Below are 15852 nucleotides of genomic sequence, written 5' to 3'. Positions count from 1 at the left end.
AAAATAGAGGATACAGTGGAAATGTTATCTTTTCTTTCCTGCAAAAGGTTAATCGGTTCTTCTATATTTACTTTATGACGTTATCTCGGTCTATTCATAATAGGCGCTGGAAGGTATTTTGCAGCTGGAGCAAAAAAATATTTAGCGATTTATTTCCAGCTGCGTATCACATGTTTTGAAGAAGCGGTGTTTAAAAATATAACAGAAATTTCAAGCTGTACTACAGAATGGAAGTAAAATTTCGTTTGAGGCGCCCAGATATGCATGTACGTCATTTATGACGTGCATGAAACCGGGGGTATTGCGTGGTATAGAAAATGGCGAAGGAAAGGGCGATTATGTGGATGAGGGGTGCCGTACCTGAGGAACCTGCGATGTGTATATAAAAAGTGTGCGCTCATTTGGAATTTCAGTGAAGGTACCGAATCGGTCTCGTTTCAACAATGACTTCCCATGGTGCAGTAAGATTCGCAATTTTCGGAATCATTGCCCTGCATTCAGTGTGAGTACAGTTTGATCATGGATGACTGGGGTGCTACGGAAACACAAGCAGCTTATATTAGAGTCTGCCAATAAGGCTAATGGAACACACTTTGGCGCTTCATGAAACTATGGTGAGGTTGTTGGTTATAAATAGAATTTAAAAAAGTCTTTTTTTACGGCAGCAGTGATAACACTGATATAACGAAATGTTAGTCAGGTCTCTCTCTAGTCCCGCAAGTAATGTCAGGTGATGCGCGATTAAACGAGTATGTTTTATCCCTCCGTGAGTTAATAACGTTACGTGCAAATAATGAAGGAAATGCTTCAGCAGCGAACCCTACTTCCCATTAATGTGAAGTAGACGGCGCGAGGATTTCGTAATTTTCCCGACATGGCTACTTATCTCTGTGCATTGTTGAGAAACATGCCTCTTTTATTTAGGAAGAGATTCAAGTAAAGTTTACACTCCGCACAGTTTGAAGCTTCTTACTCGCATTGTAATCAATAACGAAAGTTCATTAATAGAGTGGACTGTCATATTTGAAGAAAGAAAAGCTCCTCTAAAAACAACAGTATTATGAACATTTTCATGAACATTTCGGCACATGTCTCATCCATTTTCATTCGAAGACAGTGTGTGTTTAAAAAAAAAGACTGCAGCGAAGAATTATTTAATGTACCCTACTCAGGAGCCAAACGTTTAAAGCATAAAACAAAGTTTTACAAGTCATTGTATTTCATTCCGTTTGACGTTTTGCTGTTGGGAACGAGTTTTGTTGGTTGGAAACAAGCTGCGCGAACTGCATTTCGACGCAAGTGAAAGCGAAAAGCACCCTCGTACTGAGGTTGCGTTTAACATTCAGAAACACCACGTGGTCACAAGTTCCCAGTCACTAGGACTTAACGCCTAGATCGCATTGATGATTTCGCGGAAGCATTCTACAGACTTACAATGCATAAATATAAGAGTAGTAACAGGCAACACCTTATGTATGTTGGTAGCATTTTCAGCGTTTGCTGAAAAAAAGGCTTTTGGCGTCTATGCATTGTCGGACAAATCTATGAATATCATAATTATTGAAAAACCAATCCCTATGCGATCGGCTTTGTCGTGTAGCTTTTAAGGAACAGCAGAACAATCAAGTCTCTATCGATCTCTATCAATCAGTTGCAAGTGTACTGGCGATCAAATCCTGCATATGAACGCAACTAAGTGTACCATGCTCATGAATGTACCCGAATTAGCTGCTCGTCCAAAAATCGCGACACTAAAAATAAACATAAAGTAAACTAAGATAATATTGTGCAGTACGGGAAGGACGAAACACATTAAAGCAGGCACTGACGTGCCAGATCCTTCAAGAGAATACACTTAACCAGGAGAACTGGGCATATTAACAATTTGGCTGTGAAAATGCTGCTCTAACAAGAACCGTGTGGAACGCATTCACCAAGTAGTCTCAGGGCACGAATAGCAACTTAATGTTAGCGCTGAAAAGGGAAAGAATATAATGTTTGGAGCTTGGTGGAACTCACTAAATTGGTAAAATCATCCACACTAACGGAAGCGCTTGAAACAGATATCGGATAACACAGGGAGGTACGGACAATAATTCTAAGGTCAATGTTAGATGCTGGTGATCCCAAAGAAAACAAGGGAGGGAAAACCTCAGGGGGCTTGACAACGTTTCGACAAGTGAACTTGTCTTCGTCTGGGCAAAGCGTTCATTATTGGACGGGTTTAAATAGGGTCATTCGTCTTCCGAGGAGGAAGGCCCGGTGAGGGGGAAGAGGGTGTGAAGTCTGAATAGTGTCAGGATGGGGAGAGTGAGCGTTGTTAAGGTAGGAGGGCGCAGGAGGGAAGGCAGATGCAGGTAGGGGGTAATCAAGAGGCGTTTATATATTCCAATTGAAATCAACGGCATGAAATTGACTTGGGCGCTCGTTGTGCAATGGATGACATATAACCAATGGTTGTTTAGTTCAACGCAGTTGATTTCAAAAGAAGTAATTGGAGCAAATGACGGTGTTCAAGGGATATGTCTGGCTTGGAAATCTTTATGGCTAGGGCAAATGTAGGTGACCTTTTAACATTTACACTGAAGTTTTCGGACGTGTAGTTTGTATGCTTTGAAGGAAGTAATTTTTGTACTAGTTCTCATTCTGTCAACGCATTTTTCTTACTTAGCTCGAAAGACAGGGCAAAAGGTGACCAAGTAGCTCCAGAGTTATCTCCATTACAGTTTATTTCTACATATAGCTCTTGAATTCTTTGTAATGCGGCCATATCTGTCTTCCTTTCTTGTTCTGTTGCCCTTTCATTTGCCCTAATTAAGATGAATAGTCTACATGAACGTTTGCCGCCACCAGACTCACCTTTCTCCCAGCTTTAAAATCGAGCCAAATAATTATAAACCGTAAAGCTCGTTGAAGTTTGCTTCAAAAAACAAGAGTAACGTTCTTATTATTTCTTTCAGTTTTGTGTGCTTCAGCAAGCCGCAAATTTTTCCAAGGTCTAATGATAAGGAAACAGTATCTATCGAGACATGCCCAGAAACGGTAAGTCATTAAAAGGTATAATGCAATGAAGCTGTCATTATGAAAGGTTATAAAAATAGTGACTACTGATCTTGGTGGACATGAGAACAAAAAATAAGAAACGTGCATGACTTGCGCTCCTACTAACCCTCCCGGCTAGCTGCTCGAGGTGCCGCCATCTTGCTGATGGCGTTGAGGGGATTTCGTAAGCCTTTTCACGTCCACTGGCAACACTTTTGTTTTTACATACGTCGGCAGTTCCAGCTGAAAGAGTTCCATGTAAAGATTGCGGTCAAAAGAGCGGTAGCGTTGGCTGAAGCAGAAATGTTTCCTGCAACTGTACAATCGAAAATATCGCAAAAAGTTTTTTTTCTACACAGAAACGTCTACTAAGCAATTTATTATAAACTTCGATACGAGATTTAAAAACGCCATAGGTGTGAGAGCGCGCAGACAAGCGCATCTGCTTAGAAAATTGCTGTGAAAAAATAAAGCTAAGCTCGTCTCTGCTAGGTACATTGGGTCGGCTCTCACGAAAAGCCCAATGTTGCGCGCAATAAGTCATGACTCATAGCAAAAATATAAATGAGTGTATAAATCTTAATTAAGTTAATGGCACATCCCGCCAGTAACAAAATATAGTAAAGAAATCCTTAGGAGTAATGCAAAAGGAAAAAAGAGCAAGTGAAGCTAAGGCACCAGCAGATAGTGCTAGAAAAACTAGCCATCTGGTATATGCAGTGCCGTATGACCTTGAGCGTACCGAAGGCTTGGAAGAACGCTACCATAGCCTTAATTCATAAAAGAAGGGTGCGTAGACTACCTTGAAAAATTATAGGCCCGTGAGCCTACTGTCCGTTGCTTACAAGATATTTACTACGGTAATCGCTAATAGCGTCCGGACAGCCTTAGGCCTTAGTAAGCCATATAATCAGGCAGGATTTCCAAAAGGCTTCTCGACGGTAGTCTATATTCACACTCTCAATAAGGTGACAGAGAAATCCGCAAAATATAACCAACACCGATGACGGCTGCTTCAAGGGAGATTAAATAATTCTCAGAAATTGGTTTTTTAGTTAAAAATATATCTTTTTCAGCAGTTTTATCACAGTTAACAGGCACAAGAAAACCGGTGAATCGTCTTGACTAGTAACCTGGTCCACTAATTTCTAACTTTGTCTCCCTTTCTCATTATGCGTAATGGCAAACATCTCAAATTATAAATAATAATTTTAATAATTCATTTTTTACAGTTAGGCGCCTAGTTGCAATTATAATTTGCAGCCGGCCGTTAGTAACAGCCATATCAGATTTCACAATTTCGAAAGCGCTATTACCCTCGGCGCTGTGGCTCGACAAAATTTCGCTTTTTTGACTAGCGATGTGCACTCGAAAGCTACCTTTTCCCGCATGCTTCTCGAAAGCGCATGTATTTTGGCATCGTGTAGCCAGACTTTGTGAATGTGTGAAGCTCATTTCGCGGGTTCTCTCAGACCCTGAAGGGCAGTTTATCAATATGCCGCAAGATAAAAGTTATAACATGTGTATATAACCTCATCAACGGAGGAGACATGTAGAGGCTAACGAAAAGGGTTCAACTTCAACTAAAGACAACGCATCGAGCCATGGAAGGAAAATGATAGGCACATCGTTCAGAGAAAAGAAGAGGTCAGGATCGCTCACGGAACAAAAGCGAGTTAATGACATCCTAATAGAAAATGAGAACAAGAAATGCGGTTGCACAGGGCATGTATTGCAAAGGCAAGATAACCGATCGCCGTTAAGGGTAACGGATCGTATACGAAATGGAGAAAAGCGCAGCAAGGGACGGCAGAATGTTAGGTGGGCGGATGGGATTGGAAGGTAAGCGGGGATAAGGTGGCTGCTGCTGGTAAAGGGCAGGGTTAATTGGATAGACATGGTAGAGGCATTTGTCGTGTATTGGATCTATTCAGGATGATGACAATGATTATAATTACAAGGCAAACGAGGGAGACAAATCAGGTCCATTTGTCAAAAGAGGCATGATAACGTGATCGGAACGTTGAGGCGTGCTCAAGGAAAGTGTCCCCTAACACTCACTTGATTGGTGTTCTTGTGAACAGTAGCTGAATTTGTCGGCCAAACCGGGCTCTAAATCACAAAGGATTGAAGTGTGTGATCTTTTTTTACTATGCCTAGACTCAGATATCCTTACCTTCCATTATTAACGTTGGAAGTTGCACTTCTTTCGTCTTCTCCAAGTTTCCTGTGTTCGTAATGTTAGCGCACGGTATTGAATTGAAATGTACCAGCTAGCCGCCAGAAAGTTCTACTACCTTCCATGCTGCCGTTTAATATTACTTTCATGTGAAATTTTTTTCAACGTACAAGCGCCTATAATTAAGCAGTACAGCAAAAAATTAAATGTTGCGCAACTAAGGTTAATAAATAACCCGTGCGCATAACAGGTGAGCGTTCATTAAGCTCGTAAGTTCTACGAAGAAAGCGTTTGACAAGCCCAGGTCACCACTGAATAGAATTCGTACATGGAGGCGGCAAGAGGAAATAGAGTGATTAAAGCAGCGTAACAAAAGTTACCTTTCCGGTAGGCTTTCCGGGCAACATTGGATTCTAAAGTGAAAATTAGGAAATTCCCTCTTGAGCATTTTTCATTCACTTCTTCAAGCGAACCACAAAAATAGCGATATTTTGGGATGCACAAGTGAGATACAACCCTTTCTTCTGCTTTTGTCAGTTTCGCGTGTTTTAAGTGCAAGCTACCCGCACGGGTGTGTGCGGCAATTCTGGAGCAATGGTAGTTCTTTCCAGATATGCCTTAAAGGCGTTAATAATTTTTTTAAACGATTACTGGAAATTGAAAACGACTTTAATATTTGATCTAACTGGCATGTGCGTTATGTGGCCCACCTGCCTCCTAGGTTTCTCCCTGGGCACACCCCTGCCAGAGTCATCCGCGTGATTTTCCGATCACAACGCTGACAACACCGAGACCGGATTTTCTCCTTAATGTGGCCTTTAACGCAATCGCGGTAAAATCGCGTCAGCAGTAGCGCAATAAGGGCAAGCTTGTCTTTCATCGTTAAAATAATAGCATTATCATTCACGCCGCCTTTATAGGAGCTGAAACATACGCATTAAATGACGCTTGCTATACTCGGAACGAGAATATCACCATTTGACTGCAAGTTACTAAACTCTTCTTTATTAGGGTTTTTGCCTAGCTTGTCTGAGCGCCCTGGTTACCTTTAGTTACTTTAGCAAAGAATATCAACGTATAAGTAGTTTCTCTGTTTCATACCTTTTCAAGAATGTTTTCAGTCATTTGGTACTGCACTCTGGGCCTATGATTCCTATGCGGGCTCAGAAGATATTTTCAAGTTCCTTTTATACTTAAGCGTTACATGTGTTGCTTTCCTGAGTAAATTCATTGTTATGTAAATGTCCGTAACCTCAAAGCTACCATCAATATCTATACTCACATATTGCGAGAAGCGGTAGAGTGGTAAATGCATATAAAAGGAAGTACTCTTTGCCCGAGTTAAGAAAACATTCACTTCCTTCGAGGTGGTGATTAGTACTTAGTCCGCTAAATATTAACCACTTGAGAGAATTGAGTGCCGTAACTACGAATGTTATGTAAAAGTCTTCAACCACAACACTACCATCGTGATCTATACACACAGACTGGCGCGGCAGGGGAAGCGGGAAAGAGGTAAATGCTTACAAAGAAGTACTGTTCGCCCATTATTTGAAAACCTCGCTTCATCTGAGGTGGTAAGCATTATTGAAGTACCCTGCGCTCTAGTTATTAACCCCTTTTTGGAAACGAGGGTCATAATTATGAATTTCAATTCTTTTTTTTTTCAGTGCATTCCATCAAAAAATGTCACATGCTCGGACAACTGCCTATGCGTTTTGCTGGGCAACGCTGAAGAAGGCACTTGCTTGAACATGACTGGAGTTGAGGAGCTGCGCTGAACTAGCGAGGCTGAATCTATAGATAAGCGCAATGCTGCTTCTGCTTTCATGCGTCGGGGAAAATAAAAGTTGCCTCTGGCCACTATTGATTCGGAAGACTTGTTTGCCAGTTATAAAAATTATGCTATAGATTAATGCAATCTCTATGTGTAATGAATACACTAATCAGAGCCCTCCTGCCAGAATACCGAGACTTCGTCCATGAAGGAAATATGGTTTTCTTCGTTGCCGCTAACTCTGAACAACAAGAACTACACAGGTACGAAACAGATCAGAAATAAATTGATGAGTTCAAAAAAATGTGCACGTCCTACACATATACCAAATACGTTTGCATTTTCTCATTTAAGCCGTCCGGTATTTACAGTCTAATATGGCCGATTTTTCTTATTTTTGGTTTTCGTTAGACCGCTGGCTGGAAATAACTCTCCATTGGAGTCACAACGGTTCCTGACAATTCAAGATTACAACATCTTCGAAATGCTGCAGAGCAAGCTATCTTTTAACCGCCATAGTTCATCCAAATTACCCCTCAAAGCCATGCAAATGAAATAATAATAATAATAATTGGTTTTTGTGGAAAGGAAATGGCGCAGTATCCGTCTCATATATCGTTGGACACCTGAACCGCGCCGTAAGGGAAGGGCTAAAGGAGGGAGTGAAAGAAGAAAGGAAAAGAGAGGTGCTGTAGTGGAGGGCTCCGGAATCATTTCGACAACCTGGGGATCTTTAACGTGCACTGATATCGCACAGCACACGGGCGCCTTAGCGTTTCGCCTGCATAATGAAAAACAAGTATGGATTTTTCCGCTACATACTTTGTTTAATACAGAAGTAACAATAAAAATTGGTGTTAGCTACGCCAATCGATAAAACAAAAAAAAACCTTGGTCGGTCTAACTAGCTAAGATTTGTTTTTCTGGTGCAAGTGAGAGCGCCGCAGAGATATTGTAAACATTGTCAAAAGCGGCCAGTGGATGCTTCCAACGCAGGGAAACCGCTTTAAGTTTATGAGAATGATGATTATTGAAAACCACAAACCGCTCTCTTCTAACAATGTATCTTGTAATCCACTTAGCCAGTCAGCCGTTTTTAACTACATCAGTCTGTTTTATGGCATTTATTGACTTGAAAAACTCTTGTATGGTTTCAATTAGTTGCGTACACATATAATAACTTTGTTCTAAATCTATGTTACTAGCGCAGGAGATTTTTTCGTTAAAATACTGAAGTGTTAACTGATTTAAAGCGAATGGACGAGCGAAAGCATGTGTTTAGCCTTATTGGCTCATGGGTTTATTTTGTGGGGTCGTCGACACATCTGGCGACAAAATTACACTCCGGTTAAGATCTGATCGTGGTTAGGCTGATCTTATCTGATATGCAATGATGTGATATAATATATGATATATAATGATTTGATATACAATAATATCCAATGCACAGTACGAGAGTGGGGTGAAGTTTAACACGAAGCGTTAACGGCTTCGATAAAAGCATAATGCTCTCGTGCAGTGGCCAGCGAAGCCCAACTGTTCCGGCCACCGCGAGTTCGAATCCCCGTCGCGGTAATAATTATTTTATTTACTTACTTAAAGTCAGCGTCCTAATCAAGGCTTCCGCGATGGTGCGGCTTTTGAAGTCTTCGTCGTGAAGTAGAGCTTTCGCTCTAAAATTCTGAAATGGAACTTTGAAGGATGTATTGCGACATGTGATAATCGATATGATTTCTTGGAAAAGACCGAAAGCCTGCCAGAAATACCGAGGCTGCTTGGGTTGGTTTTCAGTCATATAGCGGAGCACTCAATTCACTACTCAAGCACTAAAGCTTAGTTTTGCCATTCGGGATCTTCTACGGCCACTTCCGGTTTTCCAGTTTGCGAAAGAAGGTATCCGAAGTCCCTAATTTATTTCGTTCGGCAAACCCCACTAATAACTCTTCCCAGCTAATCCTAGAACCTACGCCATAGTCAACAACTGCCTGGTCTTCAGCCTGCTTCTTGCTTATAGCAGCATGGAAGTTGCCAGTCAATACAGCCTACTGTGTTCTTACTTTGCTCCTCAGCGATTGCATTTCTTCACAGAAATTATTTTGTTCTGCGAACTCCACTTATAACTCTCCCCAGCAAATGCTACAACCTAGGCGATAGTCACCAACTGCATGGCATGTGTAACCTTCAATTTGAAACCTCTTATTATTCTTATTTTGAAAGCTCCCTCCTTCTTAATAATGCTATAAAATTGCTCAACGTTTTAAATCATAATCCTGCTGATCGGGAACTTTGCGTAAATGTGTCCCCTGTCCGCTTAATAACGATTGCATGGTACATACTTGCCCTTTAGCATTGCATGCAGGTCCTTTCGACTTCCAAATCCAAATCCAGTCTATTTCCAACCTACAAGTTGGGGGCCCCCAGGCAAAAAGCTGTCACAGACAGCTCGACTGGCCCCTGGGGGCCTACAGGCAGCATCACGCAGAGGACTTCACAGCATAATCAAAATAATAAGAAGATGAAGCTTATATCTAGAGCAAATTCGGTGCTTACACTTCCTAAGGAATGATACACACAGCAGATGGCAAAAATGAATATGAACATGAAGTTTTTACAAACCGCAAATGCTGTTTTTACCTTCCTGAATAGTTCTAAAGTAATATTGCAACATAATATATTTCATTTCAATACATTTAAAAACCAAAACATGCCAGCACAAGATGATTCAAACAAAAGATAATTAATTAAAAACCAATTAGTTGTCCGTCGGTCGAGTAGTAGTGTCAGTTCTTATTGTCAGAGCCATTTATTTGGATTGCAGTAATATTCATTTCCTCATCAGAAAATTTGTTAATTCATGTCTAAATGTGTTAAGTGGGGCACTAAAGTCAATGTGGTTTTTAAGTTTATTGTACTGTGATGATATGCGGCAGTCAAGAGTGGACCGGCCATAATTTGTTCGTGTACGCGGCACTAGTTTTAGTTCCCTACGTAAGCTGTAAGCATGCAACGGAGGGTGTGTATTATTTGGAAGGTTATGTTTATGCATATAGAGACAGTTTGTAATCATATAAATTAGTTGCTTTAAGCATATAATGTTTAGTAACCAAGGGATCAGTAGATAGCTGGCTAGGGTTGCCATAAAGGTTCTCAGAAAATTCGTAATAACTTTTTTTGTAGTCGCTCCAGTTTATTTTAATTATTGATGGTTGTAACTCCCCAAACTAAAATGCAATATCAAAGAAGATAGTAGAAATTAGCATAATATATTGCTTTTTTGAGCCTCGCTGGAAGTAATCCTCTCAACTTATAGAGACAGCCAACTGTTCTACTTACTTCTATCGCTAGCTTCCTAACATGCGTGTTCCACGACATCGTTCCTTCGAACCAGACGCCTAAAAAATTTTCTGATTTCGCACGCTGCAAAGCTGTACCTTGAAAATTTATAACTAGTTCAGTTTCACAGGCTTTGTTATGTGGCTTGAAAATAATATACTTAGTCTTTTTAACGTTCAAGGTTCATCTGTTTTTATGCAACCGCTCTTCAAGTTTGCTCAAATAACTATTTATGGCACTGTTCAACTAAGTTACGGTTTGTGCGGAGAAAAAAATATTTGTGTCATCAGCGTACATGACCAGTTTCGGAGAAAGAGGCAAATTGAATTTGTCATTACCATACAAAATGAACAAAAAAAGGTCCCAGGATTGACCCCTGGGGTACATTATGTTTTTTAATCGAAGAAGTCAGGTTGCCAACTTTTACACACTGTTTTCTGTCTGAGAGATAACTTTTAATAAGATCACGGGCAACGCCACGTATGTCATAGTCTTGCAACTTTGAGAGTAATATATTACGGTTTACACAGTCAAATGCTTTCCTGAGGTCAATGAATAAGCCTACAGTGAATTTTTTGCTATCAATGTTCTTAAGTATTTCATCCTTGATTTGTAGTAAGGCCGTTTCAACTTATTTTCCTTTCTGGAAGCCGTACTGCGATTCGCTGATAGCATGGTATTTAGTAAGAAAATTTGTAAGTTGAGCATTAATAGCATTCTCAAAAACCTTAGAAAATACGGGTAAAACGGATACCGAGCGATAGTTTCATATATCACCTTTGTGGACCGGGGTTATAGGCGCTTGTTTAAGGTCAGGAGGAAAGATACCAGTTGCGGGAAAAATACCAAAGGAAAGATACTAATAATCGGGTAAAATCCGGTAAAACCCGATTTTACCCGATAAATAATCGGGTAAAACCCGATTTTACCCGATTATTGAACTCAGAGGAAATTGGTTAGAAATCGGGTCAAACCCCATTTCTACGCTAAAATAAGCCATCTAAGAAACTTAGCTCACGTGAGGACAAAGCTGAAGACGCCATAAGAAGAGCGGCGAACATCCTGGGTCGACACCCATAGAAGCGTTTTGAGTGAGGATGTCATTTCAAACTGCTTTTAAGGTTTTTATTTATTATGGTGGTTAATTTGCAGCCAAGATTGAACAGTATGTTTCGGAAACGCAAAGAAAAACACGCGGGAACTGAACAGATGTCGTATTTGCGTAATTGTATAATGCGCAGCGCACGCTAACGACGTCCTGCTGCAAGGCTCATTTGCTGTTAAAATGATCGCATTACCGTTTAAAGAACGTTTTCGCGGTGTACAAATTGTGATATATTATTTCACCGACGCAGAAGCGGTGCGCAGTAGATGTAAAGTTCGTGGCGAAGTGATTATTAAAACATCAAAGATGAAATATTCTATTTTACAGAACTTTTATTTCCATAGAGTTGAAATAATAATGTACAAAAGTGGAGCATTTTATGTCCGCAACAAAAACTCGCGCTTCTATTGAATTGTGTACCGCTCCAAAGTGAAACCCCGTATCAAAAATTGTTGCCGAATAACCTGATTTATGACACAGTTTGAACTAAAAATATACTGCGTAATTTTTACCCCTGGAATTTCGGAAAAGCAAATAGACTTATACATTAACTAATCTGTCTCAACCTCACTAAGCCCACTAATATCCCTTTAACACCAGCTAGTTTCTTCGAACCGCACCGCTAGACGAGCCTCACTTAATGAAGTCCTAGAGTTAAGCGTTGCTAGGTTGAGTTTCTAATATGGGCCTGACCGGGACCAGAACTTCTGAGCTCCGAGAGCTGCGTCGCATGTCTGACCACCGCCATGGTCAGTTGCTCCGCAGCCGCTGGACACCGAAGGCCGTGGGTTAAATAGTGTATTCAAATAGGACGCGAAGGCGATATTCCGCACCAGGGGGGTCATATCCAGTTCTGGTGAGGGAGTGCCGAGCGAGCTCTGGTAGCCAGGAGCAACACCCGAGGCCTGGTTGTGCAAGCCTATCGAGACGCATATTTTTCAGTGGGTTAGCACGAATACAGGGCTTTTCTTGTATTCAGCCGTTTTTTGTTCGTCTCTTCAATTGCCCACCATGGCAGGTGGCAGTTCAACTAATGACTCTTCGCGACAGGTTGCCGGGTCTCACAAACCCCGCTGGTGGCAGCACCTGTCATCGCAGGGCAGCGGCCCATCGCTTAACCACTGCACCACTGCGCCAGAAGGTGTATGATGACTGCAAGGGATCTATGAATGTAGAGAATTACCAATGTATCAGAACCCGGGAAGCGAAGTGTAACCCGAAAGCTGGCGCACTAAATTCGCATTCAGCCTAACTACACAAATCGACTGTCATTTTTTTTTCCATTTTACGGGGGTAGGGGGGTGGGGAATCGCCTGGTGCCGAATTTTCAACCTGCGTTGAGTTGAGTTGAGTGGTTGTAAACTACCGGTGGGATTAGCCTTGCAGTTGCTGCCGGTAATTGCTCCACCGTAGCGACACTTCAATAGAAATCACAAAAGCACTGTCCGCAAAAACCTCTTGTACGCGTAGTGCGTTCTCTACCTCTAGTGTTCTGCTAGGCATATAACAGAAGAAAATTTGCAGCAGCGCAAAAACAGAAACGAAGGAGAACGGAAAAAGTCTAGTCAAATTGTCTTTAGCTGCGCAACAATGGGAGTGATAGGCGAAATATAACTAAGTGATAGGTCAAGAGATTGCGCTAACAACGTGAAAAGTATGTTAAGTGAATGACCAAAAATGTTATCTCGCAAGGCCCTCATTGGCCAGCTAGTTACGTTCCTCGATGTCGAGAACACTACTGTCAAAATGAAAAGGACACAACTTGGCACACTGTAAATTGCGGAATCGCATCATAATTCCAGATATTGTGTTCCTTATTCTTGGAATACTAACAGCGCCTCTAGGGTATATATTTATTATCAGTACTATCAATGCATTCTTGTTGCTTATCAAGTGTTACTTATTCAACCTTTACATTTCGCTTTAATGACCATACAAGTTATGATCGACAGTTAGTGCGGATACTTTAGCGGACAACTTCCGTATGTAACTTCCGTCCCCGCCACTCATGAGCCAAGAAAGGCTTTCGCCTCAAAATAATTAAATGATCCGGCTACTGAACCAAGTGAGTGTAAGTACTCTCTAAATACAGCTGCCAGTACTTGGGACATTTTATTAATGTGAAACTAAGAATTTGTCTGCAGCAAAAAATACACTTATCTTAAACTGTGCATCAAGATTTTCAAAGCGCTTTTCCTCCCGTGGTTTTACTTCATCAAATAGCTGCAGACGACACAGTTGGCTCTACAAATCTTTTCTTAATTATTCATGATTAGGCCCTATGTGACACTGCTCTTCAGGCAGTCCGCACAAGATTGATGTGTGGGCTTCCTGGCGCCTCTCGACTGTTGGCCACTCTGTCTTTCAGTTTGCGTGATCTTCTGCTGTGCAGATATGAAATGTTCCGCTGAATGATGAACTTCCGCTGAGTGATGGCTGTGGTAGTGACGCATGTATGAAACTGATGACAAAGGTGCACTTCCCATTGTTCCGCATTCCTTAAATCAAAATTTGTCTCTCCTATCCCTTCACTTCATTAGGTTCTTAAAGATCCGGAAAATACATATTTGCGTCTTACGAAACCGAAACAACCAAGAAATACTCGGCTTGACTTAAGGTCCACTTCTATTTCTTGAATAATTAAACGAAGCAAATATTTCGAATTCAGTGAACGGTATTAGATTCATGTAAATAAATTTATTTGTGCCACAGCCCTCCTGAAGTCTTTGTATGTTGCTCGTAGCGTTGCTTGAAAGAACCAACGTTCTCTGCAGCACTGTTTTGCGCTTAGCTAGATTTTCTTCGCCAGGTGCTGTCGGTCATAGCCAAGCCGTGAAGAATCTTGCCCAGCTTTCGCTAATAATTCCTCGTAGCTCACAAGGACCGATTTTTCTACTCGAGATGAAGAAATCTCACTGAGTGTACGTAGACTGTGATGTAACATTCGATTTAATTTTATACAAGAAATTGCCTGCTACATATATCAAAAATAGTGCCACCTTATGGACGTAACTAAATTAACATACAATATATAGTGGGGTTAGACAACTATTAGATTTGCTTGGAGCCGCCATGATTGTGAAACACAACAACGCACATCTTGTTGCTTCGAGCATGAACGTTGCTATCCTACCGGGGCCATAAAACGCCATTCACTCTAAAAATCAAGACGCTTACATCTCCCTGGTAGCCAACTGCTAGGGTATAAGAATAATTAAAAAAAAATAAGCAATGTACACCTTCCAATAAAACAACTATGTTGATTTTTAGAAAGCCTTCTGCCATAGGTTTACACACCCCCAGTAGCGCAAATGGGGCTCTGAATTTCGGGTCCTTGTGGGCTCGGCACGGGCTGCCCATGGGGGCCCGACGTGGGTTATGTGAACGATTTACAACTCGTCATAAGGCGGGTCCCACAAGGGCAGCCGAATGGGCTTGCTACATAGCACCGGCAGGGGACCCCTGAGGTCTGCATGCATAAAAGCGATAAAGGGGCTTTCCTCAGTCCCTTGTGGGAGCCTGATGGACAGTAAAAGATTTTTCAGAGGCGACCTGGGAGGGGGCTAAGCTGGCAGTGCAGCGGCACCCACATGGACGGCCCCATGCCAGGAACACACGCAAAACCGTCCACTTTCGGTTCTGAACCTCTCTTTATTGCGATGATCACTCCCCCACCCATTAGAGTATATTCTAATCTTCCCATTAGAGACGCCGATTGCCACGCGTCGCCGCCGTTCTTCTCCCGATTATAGTCCTCTCGGTGCACGTCATGATTTGCCCATCGAACCAAAAACACGAGCTCTGATGAAGGCTGGGAGAGGTCTATTAGACCGTCGCAGGTATTACGCGACAGCGTAAAGAGCTCGTTCTGAGGAAATCCCAGCGTCGCCCGCCGGAAAAATCCTCCAGTTCCTGTAATCAGAAAATAAAAGAAGAAACCAGGGGGCATTTGGATTCGAAACCAGCCCCACTGCATGCCCATTGGGCACGCAACACATGCCACGAAAAGGTTCTTTTTGTTGTTCTTTATTACCCATAGGCCACGAAGGGCCATTATTTGAGGCGTGTTTGAGGGACGCCCACTGAACGCGTTATAGTGTGTATGACTTTGTAACGTGTGTTTGGAATGTGGGGCGATCTTTTCGTAATGAAAAAATATATATTAATAATGATAATCAGCCGTCAGAAATTGCACGCAATGAAAACGGCGGTGGTATGGCCGCATCATTGTACTAAAATAAATGGTGAGTACGTGTATGAAGTGGCGTAGTATGTCGTACAGTGTGACCTAGATAGTGACTGATGATTGGTAATCGATAATCATGATTGTAATCGACAACCGTGATCGCTAATATGATAGTTGATTGGTCATAGCTGAAAAAAGAAATAAAAGATAAAATGAATAGAAAGAAGAGA

At 41.6% G+C, this 15852-nt stretch overlaps 1 protein-coding gene across 1 annotated transcript; it reads left to right on the top strand.

Annotated features, from left to right (window-relative positions):
- The first annotated feature begins 423 nt into the window (after nucleotides 1-423).
- Nucleotides 424-7091, top strand: LOC144118584 (evasin P1126-like). The gene is made up of 3 exons (XM_077651484.1): nucleotides 424-502; nucleotides 2961-3042; nucleotides 6892-7091. The coding sequence occupies exons 1-3, from the start codon at nucleotides 444-446 to the stop codon at nucleotides 7000-7002; spliced, it is 252 nt and encodes an 83-aa protein (XP_077507610.1). The 5' UTR covers nucleotides 424-443; the 3' UTR covers nucleotides 7003-7091.
- Nucleotides 7092-15852: the final 8761 nt, after the last annotated feature.

Source organism: Amblyomma americanum, chromosome 2 (genome assembly GCF_052857255.1).
Source record: "Amblyomma americanum isolate KBUSLIRL-KWMA chromosome 2, ASM5285725v1, whole genome shotgun sequence".
Classification (NCBI taxonomy): domain Eukaryota; kingdom Metazoa; phylum Arthropoda; class Arachnida; order Ixodida; family Ixodidae; genus Amblyomma; species Amblyomma americanum.
This window is presented reverse-complemented; position numbering and strand designations above follow the sequence as displayed.

Coding starts and splice junctions, on each gene's coding strand:
- LOC144118584 (XM_077651484.1), top strand. CDS start 444: ATGACTTCCCATGGTGCAGTAAGATTCGCAATTTTCGGAATCATTGCC. Junction 503..2,960: donor ATCATTGCCCTGCATTCAGT/GTGAGTACAGTT, acceptor TATTTCTTTCAG/TTTTGTGTGCTTCAGCAAGC. Junction 3,043..6,891: donor TCGAGACATGCCCAGAAACG/GTAAGTCATTAA, acceptor TTTTTTTTTCAG/TGCATTCCATCAAAAAATGT.